Raw genomic sequence first — 11,159 nt, forward strand, 5'->3', positions numbered from 1 at the left:
GAGGAATTCGTCCCGCGCAGAAGGCACGACGTCCGGAGGCCCCAGGGTTATGAGACCATCACTGCTCAGGACCTACTAACAGCTGCAGGTAATTACAATCCTTTCCTTTTTTGCTTGGAAATAAAAGCAGTAACTGAAAACCTAATGTCCCTAGAAATTCTGTGTCTGTGCGTTTGTGAGAGTGTGTGTGTGTGGGGGGGGGGGGGGGCAGGCATTCCTCCCCATGATTGCTGGCACGTATACACGCATTTTGACTCCCGTCACTCAAATACCTACTGCAAGCTCTCTGATTTTAAAATTTATTTTAAAAAATTGGGGGGGGGGAGCAGGAGCGGAGGAGGTGAAGAATAGAAGCATCTTTGGATTTTTAATAAGGCAGATAACTCTCTGGTCGTTTGCTAATGGTGATTTCCAAGTCTTAAAAGCAATGCACTACTTTACTTTCTTATTCATTCCAGTAAGAAAAAAAGCCCTTGTTACCAGGATTTATGTTGTGTGCATGTATGTGATACACATTGGAGGGGGCAAGTTAATTTTTCAGCGCATGAAAGAGACATGGATACCTTGGTTATACACACCCTGGAAAGCAAATCGAGTTGGGAGAAAGTTTAGTTGAGAGGAGGGGAATGTGGAGAAGGGAGCGGGACTCCCTCTACTACCTGTTACTGCTCCAGAGGCGGCCAAGTCCCCAGCAGCCACTGCAAAACCAGAAATTCGGTTGTCTCACTAAATGCTTTTTTATTTCTCTTATTAAGCGCGCTAACTTCTCCACTGCCAATTGCTGACCATTATAATGACCCCATCTTTTAGAGGGAGGTTTGAGGAGAACTTCGAAAAGGCCCAATAAAGAGCGGGCAGCCTTTTCAATGGGCTGTTTATTAGACAGGAGCCCTCCGCACCTGATCCCCGCGCTGGGAGAGCGCTCTCGCCCGCCCCCAGCCCTAACCCCAAACAGGCGCTTTTGTACAAGGCGGATTTTCAGCGGAGGCCAGGAAAGAAAGGCCAGTGTGACACGGAAGACCCCTGCCCACTTTTCCCCCCCGAATGTTTTGTTGATGGTGAGATTATTTGGTTGAAAGTACTTTTCGTCCACCATGCATTTGCTCTTCAATCTCCTGTTAGTATAATCTTCTTAAAAATCACTGCCAGTGTTGGTAAATTACGTAATGGCTCTTCAACTTTAACCGCTGAGTACTGAGAAGCCAGGACAGAGACGGGAACAGAATTGAGATCTTCAAACTCATTATTTCTGTAGCGTTGTGACTTTGAACTCATGCAGACAAGCATAAAGTCACGGAAATGTGCACTCGTTTTCACACATATTCTCCTGCCGGGTCATCCCCATAAAAAGACTTACGTTGGTCACTAGGAAACATACACACAGGAGTGGACATATACACGTAGTCACTCTCCCCCCACCCCCACCCCCGCTCTGCCTTGTCTCCTACGTACCAGCGGGGCACACACATGCCGTTATAAAACACTGCATTTCACTTTTCCTCAGGGACACTCATTTTGTAAGGAGTTGCACTTCCCATGCATTTTTACAGGAGGAGGAAGTGGGAGCTGAAGGCATATGAAGTTTTTTGAATGTAGCGTTTTCCTCCTCTTTTCTTTCTGTTTTGCTCTCGCCCCTATTGAATGTAGGAAACCGAAGCATGACCAAATCATACAGCGAGAGCGGGCTGATGGGCGAGCCTCAGCCCCAGGGCCCTCGGAGCTGGACAGACGAGTGTCTTAGTTCTCAGGACGAGGAGCACGAAACAGACAAGAAGGAGGACGACCTAGAAACTATGAACGCGGAAGAGGACTCGCTGAGGAACGGGGGAGAGGAGGAGGAGGAAGACGAGGACCTGGAAGAGGAGGAAGAGGAGGAAGAGGAGGACGATGATCAAAAGCCCAAGAGACGCGGCCCCAAGAAGAAGAAAATGACCAAGGCGCGCCTGGAGCGCTTTAAGCTGCGGCGCATGAAGGCCAATGCCCGGGAGCGGAACCGCATGCACGGTCTGAACGCGGCGCTGGACAACCTGCGCAAGGTGGTGCCCTGCTACTCCAAGACCCAGAAGCTCTCCAAAATCGAGACGCTGCGCTTGGCCAAGAACTACATCTGGGCTCTGTCGGAGATCCTGCGTTCCGGCAAAAGCCCGGACCTGGTCTCCTTCGTACAGACGCTCTGCAAGGGCTTATCCCAACCCACCACCAACCTGGTGGCGGGCTGCCTGCAGCTCAATCCTCGGACTTTTCTGCCGGAGCAGAGCCAGGAAATGCCCCCGCACCTGCCCACGGCCAGCGCTTCCTTCCCCGTGCACCCCTACTCCTACCAGTCGCCGGGGTTGCCCAGCCCGCCCTACGGAACCATGGACAGCTCCCACGTCTTCCACGTCAAGCCGCCGCCGCCGCACGCCTACAGCGCCGCGCTGGAGCCCTTCTTCGAAAGCCCCCTGACCGATTGCACCAGCCCTTCCTTCGATGGACCCCTCAGCCCGCCGCTCAGCATCAACGGCAACTTCTCTTTCAAACACGAACCGTCCGCCGAGTTTGAGAAAAATTATGCCTTTACCATGCACTATCCTGCAGCGACCCTGGCAGGGGCCCAAAGCCACGGATCAATCTTCTCGGGCGCCGCTGCCCCTCGCTGTGAGATCCCCATAGACAATATCATGTCCTTCGATAGCCATTCACATCATGAGCGAGTCATGAGTGCCCAGCTCAATGCCATCTTTCACGATTAGAGGCGCGTCAGTTTCACCACGCCCGGAAACGAACCCACTGTGCTTACAGTGACTGTCGTGTTTACAAAAGGCAGCCCTTTGGGTACTACTGCTGCAAAGTGCAAATACTCCAAGTGATAAATGTATTTATTGTCGTTACTGCCTTTGGAAGAAACAGGGGATCAAAGTTCCTGTTGACCTTATGTATTATTTTCTATAGCTCTTCTATTAAAAAAAAAAAAGTAGTACAGTAAAGTAAAAAAAAAAAAAATGCACCACAAATTTGGTGTAGCTGTATTCAGATCATATTAATTATCTGATCGGGATAACAAAATCACAAGCAATAATTAGGATCTATGCAATTTTTAAACTAGTAATGGGCCAATTAAAATATATATATAAATATATATTTTTCAACCAGCATTTTACTACTTGTTACCTTTCCCATGCTGAATTATTTTGTTGTGATTTTGTACAGAATTTTTAATGACTTTTTATAATGTGGATTTCCTATTTTAAAACCATGCAGCTTCATCAATTTTTATACATATCAGAAAAGTAGAATTATATCTAATTTATACAAAATAATTTAACTAATTTAAACCAGCAGAAAAGTGCTTAGAAAGTTATTGTGTTGCCTTAGCACTTCTTTCCTCTCTAATTGTTAAAAAAAAATTGCACAATTTGAGCAATTCATTTCACTTTAAAGTCTGTCCCTCTTTTTAAAATGAAAACCAGATCCACAACACTCAAGAGGATGAAAAAAAAAGATGTGTTTCCTATCAAACATATCAAATCATTGATTGCACAAGCTTTTATATACATATTATAAACAAATGCCAACATACCCTTCTTTAAATCAAAAGCTGCTTGACTATCACATACAATTTGCACTGTTTCTTTTTAGTCTTTTACTCCTTTGCATCCCACGATTTTACAGAGAACTGAAGCTATTGATGTTTCTAGAAAATATAATGCATGATTTTATACATAGTCACACAAATGGTGGTTTGTCATATATTCATGTAATGAATCTGAGCCTAAATCAAATCAGGTTGTTAATGTTGGGATTTATAACTATTGTAGTCAGTTAGTACATAGCTTAAATAAATTCAAACCATTTAATTCATAATTAGACAATAGCTATTGCATGTAAAATGCAGTCCAGACTAAGTGCTGTTTGAAACGTGATACTGGTACCACTGCAATCGATCTGTACTGTAATCTTGTTTGTAATCCTGTATATTATGGTGTAATGCACAATTTAGAAGACACTCATTCAATTGCAATAAAATAGTATTAAAAATCTGAGCAATTGCTGCAGTTCTTTTTAAAGTGATTTTTTGTATAAATAATTCCTAAGTGGAATAGTTGCTTTATTTGCTGAGTTAAGAAAATACTAAGCAGCATTTGTAGAATAAAACAAAAAGGAAAAGTTTACTCTAGCATACTTTCTAGTGTGTTTATCTTGCTTAGGAAGTCATCAGATCTTTGTAGATAAGGAAAGGACCTACATGATTCTTCACTACTTGGAATATGAAGCTGTTGGGGGAGGGGAGCGAGGGAGGGTCGTGGAGAGACAAACACCGTTGCTTTTCTGTGCTTTGAGCATCTTCACATTTAGCTTTTGGGTTTTCATCCTTTTAAATTATTATGTTATGTGTTTTCAATTTTTTAAAGGGGCATTTAGTTAATTATTAACAAGCAGGATACAAACAAGTACCTAGTTTAGTTTGCCAACATATTAAAAAATATGTTTAAAAACTTTACCATGTGCTTAGTGCTTTGTTATCTGTGTATTTTCCTGAGCTGAAATGTTCTCTAGTACAAACCAGTCCTATCCCCAAAAGGAAGTTACCTACCTTTAGGAAACGCCTGGAAGAAATTATTTAATTAATTTAAAGAACCCAAGAAGTGGCATTTTGAGATTGTTCTATAAACACCTTGTGATGATTTCAATAATTTTTCCAAGAAAAAAAGGTAATGAATGACTTTTCCTGAAGAACATGCTCTCTGTACTATAATATATTGTTGGAAGGGGCATTCGGAGCACTATTGTGCTCTTTCATAAACAAAAGTCACTGGAAAAACTTACAGAAGATTCTGTCCATTGTAAAGCCCACTAAAAATTCAAAGTTTGGCATTTCTGTTCCTCTAAATGTATTGAGTGACAGGAAAGATTCCTAGGGAATAACATTTTGGCACCTGCGCTCTGGCTCTACCCTGGTGCTCTGATTACTGTCATTAGTAACTCCATTGTTCCTCCTCTGATTCCGATGCCACACTGGATGACTACCACCCTTCCCAAGCTTGTTCCTTTAATCTCCTTCTCATTGGTGATTTAGGGGTTCCAGAAAGCTGACCTCATTTAGCAAGCTGCTCCAGAAAAATGTGAGTAATCTAATGGACAGGAACAATTAGCCCTACTAATAACATTGCCAATGGGGCTCCATCAAGTTGTGACAGTAGCAGCCAGGTGTATTTCAACATTAAGAAAACGTTTGAGTGCACTTTATAATACATTATTTTAGCTTGTTTTCCATCAGCCTTCATCACATGACAGAAATGCTCTTAAGTTAGTCCTAACCTTATCCAAAATGCAGTATCTCATTCCAAGTGAATCAGAGTTGTTTTGGAATCAAGCTGTTGCTTCCCTCATCCAAGATTGCTCTCTCTGCTCTTACTTTAAGAGACATAATAATGATATGACACCTGACCTGTGCCATCCGCCCAGCCCAGGAGACCATGAAGTGAATATTCAGATCTGATGTGATCTATTCAGCAGCTCAATTTCACCTGTAATTAAAATTAGACATCTTCATGCCAACTAAAAACTGTTGCTATAGTGAACAAAAGAAATAAGAGAATGACATTATAAGAATTAAAAGAGTTCAAAACAGCAAGTAGAGAAATCTATACTGTGGGTTTTTTTTATAAGGTAAAAATGAAGACTGCAAGTTAGGTTTGATCTGCTCCCCATCCCACCGCCTTTTTGGTTGTTTAACTTTTTTCTAAAACATAAGGATTCTTTCAGTCAGTCGAGGAGTAACTCACATGCCACCATCTTTTATTCAAAGGCAGGCACAGATGTTCCTTCTGCAGGGAAGGTTTTAATTTATGAAAATGATATTGTTTATGCATGAATGGACTGAATGCACTCTGCATAACACACCGCACTTCCATCTGATCAGAGAAATACCGCAGAACCAGTGCCAATGTCAGGAACATATTCTGCAAATTTACTCACTTAAATGTTTAATGAATATTTGGAAGACATTTCAAACCACAAGAAACCTTTTCAATGATCTTTTTTTATTTCCTTTTGGGGTTTCTAGCCATACTTAAAAGAGACTCCTGCAATTTTTATAGTAGCTTAATACCTATATTTAGCTCATAAGAAAAGAGAATGTTTTGCTAAGTGAAAAGCAACTAAAAAGGAAGAAACACCTGCAAGTTTAGTTTCATTGGGAAAAATATTCCTATCAAATAAGATGCTTAGCTCTACTTATTTAATGTGAAATGTAAAAATGTTCTGAAGTTATTTCCAGAAAAAGAGCTGCAATTTTAAATCAGTGAATAGTTTTAAAATTGGAGAGGGAATCTGGCTAAATATTTTAACTGGTGCATATTTCTTTTCAAAAAGAGCACTGCATAACTTAGATAACATTTACATCACCAATTGTATTTAAACAGTATGATCTGTCTACTTTTAATCTTAAAAAGAAAATGAAGGGCCAATTAAATGAAGAATTATGCTATTTTAAGAATGTTCTACTAATTTCAGGCTTATAATATGTTATAGTAAAATAACATTTGAAATAAATTTATGTTCTAATTTATTAATCTAAAAATACTCCTTGTTTCCACATTTGAAAGTCTATAATTCTTACACAATTAATGCATTTCTGAACGTAACTAGCAACTACTAAAATGATATATGGATCATTAGCTAACAGTTTGAACCAAGCTGTTTCAGTTCTAGAATTAAACGAGATTTAAAGTGAAAATATCTATTAAACAATTAATAAAACTGGGTTTCAAAACATAGACTGACTTTGTCCCAATGGGAATCATGAAATAGCAAAGCTATTTCTTAAACTACACCAAAGCCTCCTGCCCTCTCTTTTCCTCTCCCTCCACCAGCACTTATTTCCTGGAAACAATCTAAATAAAATTTTTAATTCCAGGGTCTGATAAAGAATAAAAGAGCCAGTGCAACATCTTGTGGAACACCAGGGCTGAGAACTCCTGTTACCATCGCACAGAGGCGTTCTGGCGTCAGGTGCACAGTGATTTGTTTGGTGGCAGAATCATTGGCCCCTGGCCAGGCATTATGTTTCAGAGGACACTATTGTCAAGAACCATTCAACTAGAAAGCTGCACTGTATGCACTCAAAGTTGAGATCATCTGCCTTCCTATGTCAAAAAGAATTCTGTGCTGGCGATTGACTCACGGACTCTCTTCACACACACCAACACTTGGTTCAATGGCTCTGATGGAATTAGCTGTGTAACCTAACTAGTGGCATCAGCAAGACAAGGCCACAGCCTCTGGGGACTTCTGTTTAAATTGCTAATTTTAAAATATCTTAAAATGCACAGTATTATGTTAATGCTGGACTAGATCTTCAGATACATTAAATGTGGACTTTGTCATCTGAACCTGATCATGCTGTTTGCCCAGCTAATTCAGAGGTAGATGGATAGTGACAATAACTATCTTTACAGATCATTAGGTATGGAGCAATCCAAAGAGATGGGTCTGATTGTGAAATGACATCTAGAAATTAGAGAACAAGTTAAATCTCATATATGAGGTGATGAGGTAACTTACTTTGCTGTTAACAAGATTAAATTCTAACCCTGCTCTAGGCTTTGATGTCTTGAGGACAGCCAGCCAGAAAGATGCTCAGTAGGTTTCATATACTTACTAGGTCAGTGTTAAGTGCTTTCCATTCACTCACACATTTCATCATCAAAGCAGCCCTGTTCCTTATTTGACTGATGCAGAAACTGCAGGAAGCTGGAAACTTGCATTACAGGGTTCCTTTCTTCATTCAGGTACTATTTCAAATGCCACTTCCTCCAAGAAGCTTTTCCTGGTCCTTTATCTAAAGCAGCAACCACCCACCTGGCTGGCATGGCTCAGTAGTTCTACCCTGTCCCGGGAGGTCATGGTTAAATTCCCTGTTAGGGCTAGATCCCCAGTGTGGGGACTGCAGGAGGCAGCCATTCAATGATTAACTCTTATCATTAATGTTTCTATCTCTCCCTCTCCCTTCCTCTCTGAAATCAATAAACATATATGTAAAATAAATAAAAAATAAAGTAGCAACTACCTTCAACCCCACTAAATTCATTATTACAGCCGAGCATTTATTTATCTGATGTTATCTTGCTTATTTATCTGTTTAGTTTATTTTTGAATGATCTCTCTCCATAGCAGAATGTGGGCTTCACCAGAACAGGAACCTTGTCTCTTTTGTTTGTTGCTGTTTCTCTGGTGCTTAGAAGACCTAGGAGATCCTCAATAAATATTAACATCCTAAGGGAATCAAACCGCACTGATGCAAAAGCTTGTTGCCTTAACCACTATGTTACAAATCAGGTTAGTTGAGAATGGAGAGGGCCATAAATGATTCTTAACCCAGTGAAAGTTATAAGCATTAGTTCTATTAAAAAATAAAGAAGAAGAACAAGTGAAACATTGGCTACTGCACAGCATGACGCCAAACTCCCCTCCTCCCACTTCTTTAGAGGATCAGGAATGAGTAATCAGTAATTCTTTTAAAAAAAATATATTTTTATTGGTTTCAGAGAGGAAGGGAGAAGGAGAGATAGAAACATCAGTGATGAGAGAGAATCATTGATTGGCTGCCTCCTGCAAGCCCCACGCTGGAGATCAAGTCCACAACCCAAGCACATGCTCTGACTGGGAACTCAACTGTGACCTCTTGGTTCATAGGTTGATGCTCAACTACTGAGCCATGCTGGCCAGGCAGTAATCTTTTGTTTTTATTGATATCAATAGGTTAAATATAATTTGCAACTGGAATAAAAGAGAACTAATATATTTTTAGCTCTTCCCAAAATGTATATATATTTTTGTTTACGTTCATTAAGAACTTGAGTACACATTACTTTTTTTTCTGTTCACCATTCTTCTAGCAATTGTTCCTTTTTTTTTTTATTCCAAAGGGTATTACATATGTGTCCATTTTTTCCCCCCGCCCAAGACAGTCCCCTAGCCTCCCCCATCCCCCAGTGTCTTATGTCCATTGGTTATGCTTATATGCATGCATACAAGTCCTTTGGTTGATCTCTTACCCCCCCTAGCAATTGTTCTTGTCCTATTATTATTGTTATGTAAAATTGTCCCAAACTTTCTTATCAACATTGAAGAGCTTAGATTACAGCAGATCAGAATCTAACCCATAAGGACTAAGTTCTCCAGCAAGGAATTTGGGAATTTGAATAGCATTCAACGAGTTTAAAAGCAAAAATAGGCTACCTGTAGGCAGGCGAGTACAGAAATGGAAATCCACAGTGTAAAAGAGAGTACTTCATAGTCTTCTTCCAAAGTATCAGTTAGACTAGAAAATGGTAAGTTTATAGGAAATATGATATTATTTGTGAATACTACACAATTAAAGAACATGGAGTTATTTTTAACAACATCAGGTATTCACTTTTAGCACTACCCAGAAATTATTATGAGATCTGCTTAGGGAACAGAACATAGAAGGATCAATATTCTTGGAAGAGGATGTAGTATAAAATTACTGAAAGCTGAAGAATAACCAATGTTCCTTATAATAGTCATATTTATACACAGTATGTGTTATTGGTTGAGATAAATGCAGCTGAATTACTTAACCTATAATTTTTACTTTAAAATGTTCACTGTATAGACTTAGCACATCAATAATATTTCTTTTGTGTTCTCTCTCCCTGATGTCAGTTAGGAGATCATCCCCACTTCCAGTGACGTCAATGAAGGGGGATTACAAAGCTTGAGAGAACTGTTAATTCCTTATCACTGGTATCATCAACAATTGTAGGGTGGCAGGGAATTACAAATGTATTATCTGTGGTTGGTTACAGGTACATGACCAACTAATGTTCACATCAAGAGTAGAGAGGGTAATATAGTATTCTAAAAAGGAGACTTGGGGTAATGTCCCTTGTCATTGTTAATAGATAACTGAGTAATCTTTATTCCAACCAATGGTTAAATACACAACAAACAATAAATAAACAACAGTAACATGCATATAAATTATAACTAGAATCTAAGTAGGAATATTTATTAACATATTTCTTTACCAAAAGAATTTCTTAGTTAATAGAGACAAGGCTACTGATTTACATATTTTTAAATCCCAACATGAGATTTTTGGATACAGACAATATATTTCAATGTTTCCTCAATACTACTGGCATATTAAAAATGTTAAGAGGTATTTTGCTTCCAAGGCTTCATTTTGCCTTATTAACTAATAATGCATTTATCTAACTTAAAATATCAAAGAAAAATATGCTATATTGAGTTACTTCTGAAAATTCACAGTCAGCCAGAACCTCAGAATGGGGGTCTTATTTGGAAATAGTGTTCAAATAATACATCTTAAGGTGTACATTAAGATGAGGTCACACTGGACTAAAAAGATCCTTATCAGAAGACTGATGTCCTTAAAAGGAGAGGACAGGACATACACACAGACACACAGCACACTGGGAGAATGGAGATGTAGGCAGAGATTGGAGTGATATGTATGTATGCCAAGAGACTGCAAGAGTTGGCAACAACCACCAGAAGCTAGGAAAGAGACATGGAACAGATTTTCCCTATGAATCCCCAAGAAGGAACCAACGCTACAGACACCTTGATTTTGGACTTCTGGTCTCCAGAACTGTGACAATACGTTTCTGTTATTTTAAGCCACCCAGTGTGGTAATTTGTCATGGCAGTCCTGGGACACTAACACATATGTTAAAGTCTACAATGGATTAATATGGTAAATATACATAAATATAGGGGAGTTCATTTAAATTCTCCTGAAAATATTACCATGAAGTTTTAGTGACATAATATATAACTACCGGTGGATTTTAGTTAGTGCCAGCTTTGATTTTCTTTTTTTCTTTTTTTTTCCACTTTAATATATTTTTTATTGATTAAGATATTACATATATGTCCTTGTCCCCACGTTACCCTCTACCCCCCCCCGCGCTCTTGCCCTCCCCCCCGTTGTCCGTGTCCATTGGTTAGGCCTATATGCCTGCATGTAAGTCCTTTGGTTGATCTTCCCCCCTTCCTCCCACCCTCCCCTACCCTCCCTCCAAAGCCCAACAGTCCAATCAATGCCTCGCAATCTCTGGATCAGTCCTTGTTCATCAGTTTATGTTGTTCCTTATATTCCACAAATGAGTGCGTTCCTGTGGTAT

At 39.7% G+C, this 11,159-nt stretch overlaps 1 protein-coding gene across 1 annotated transcript; it reads left to right on the forward strand.

Annotated features, from left to right (window-relative positions):
• The first annotated feature begins 6 nt into the window (after positions 1–6).
• Positions 7–4,022, forward strand: NEUROD1 (neuronal differentiation 1). Its single transcript, XM_006760557.2, has 2 exons — positions 7–88; positions 1,648–4,022. The coding sequence occupies exon 2, from the start codon at positions 1,659–1,661 to the stop codon at positions 2,730–2,732; it is 1,074 nt and encodes a 357-aa protein (XP_006760620.1). The 5' UTR covers positions 7–88; positions 1,648–1,658; the 3' UTR covers positions 2,733–4,022.
• Positions 4,023–11,159: the final 7,137 nt, after the last annotated feature.

Source organism: Myotis davidii, unplaced genomic scaffold (genome assembly GCF_000327345.1).
Source record: "Myotis davidii unplaced genomic scaffold, ASM32734v1 scaffold370, whole genome shotgun sequence".
Lineage (NCBI taxonomy): Eukaryota > Metazoa > Chordata > Mammalia > Chiroptera > Vespertilionidae > Myotis > Myotis davidii.

Bases quoted from the DNA above. Each gene is read 5' to 3' on its own strand.
- NEUROD1 (XM_006760557.2), top strand. From the start codon at position 1,659: ATGACCAAATCATACAGCGAGAGCGGGCTGATGGGCGAGCCTCAGCCC.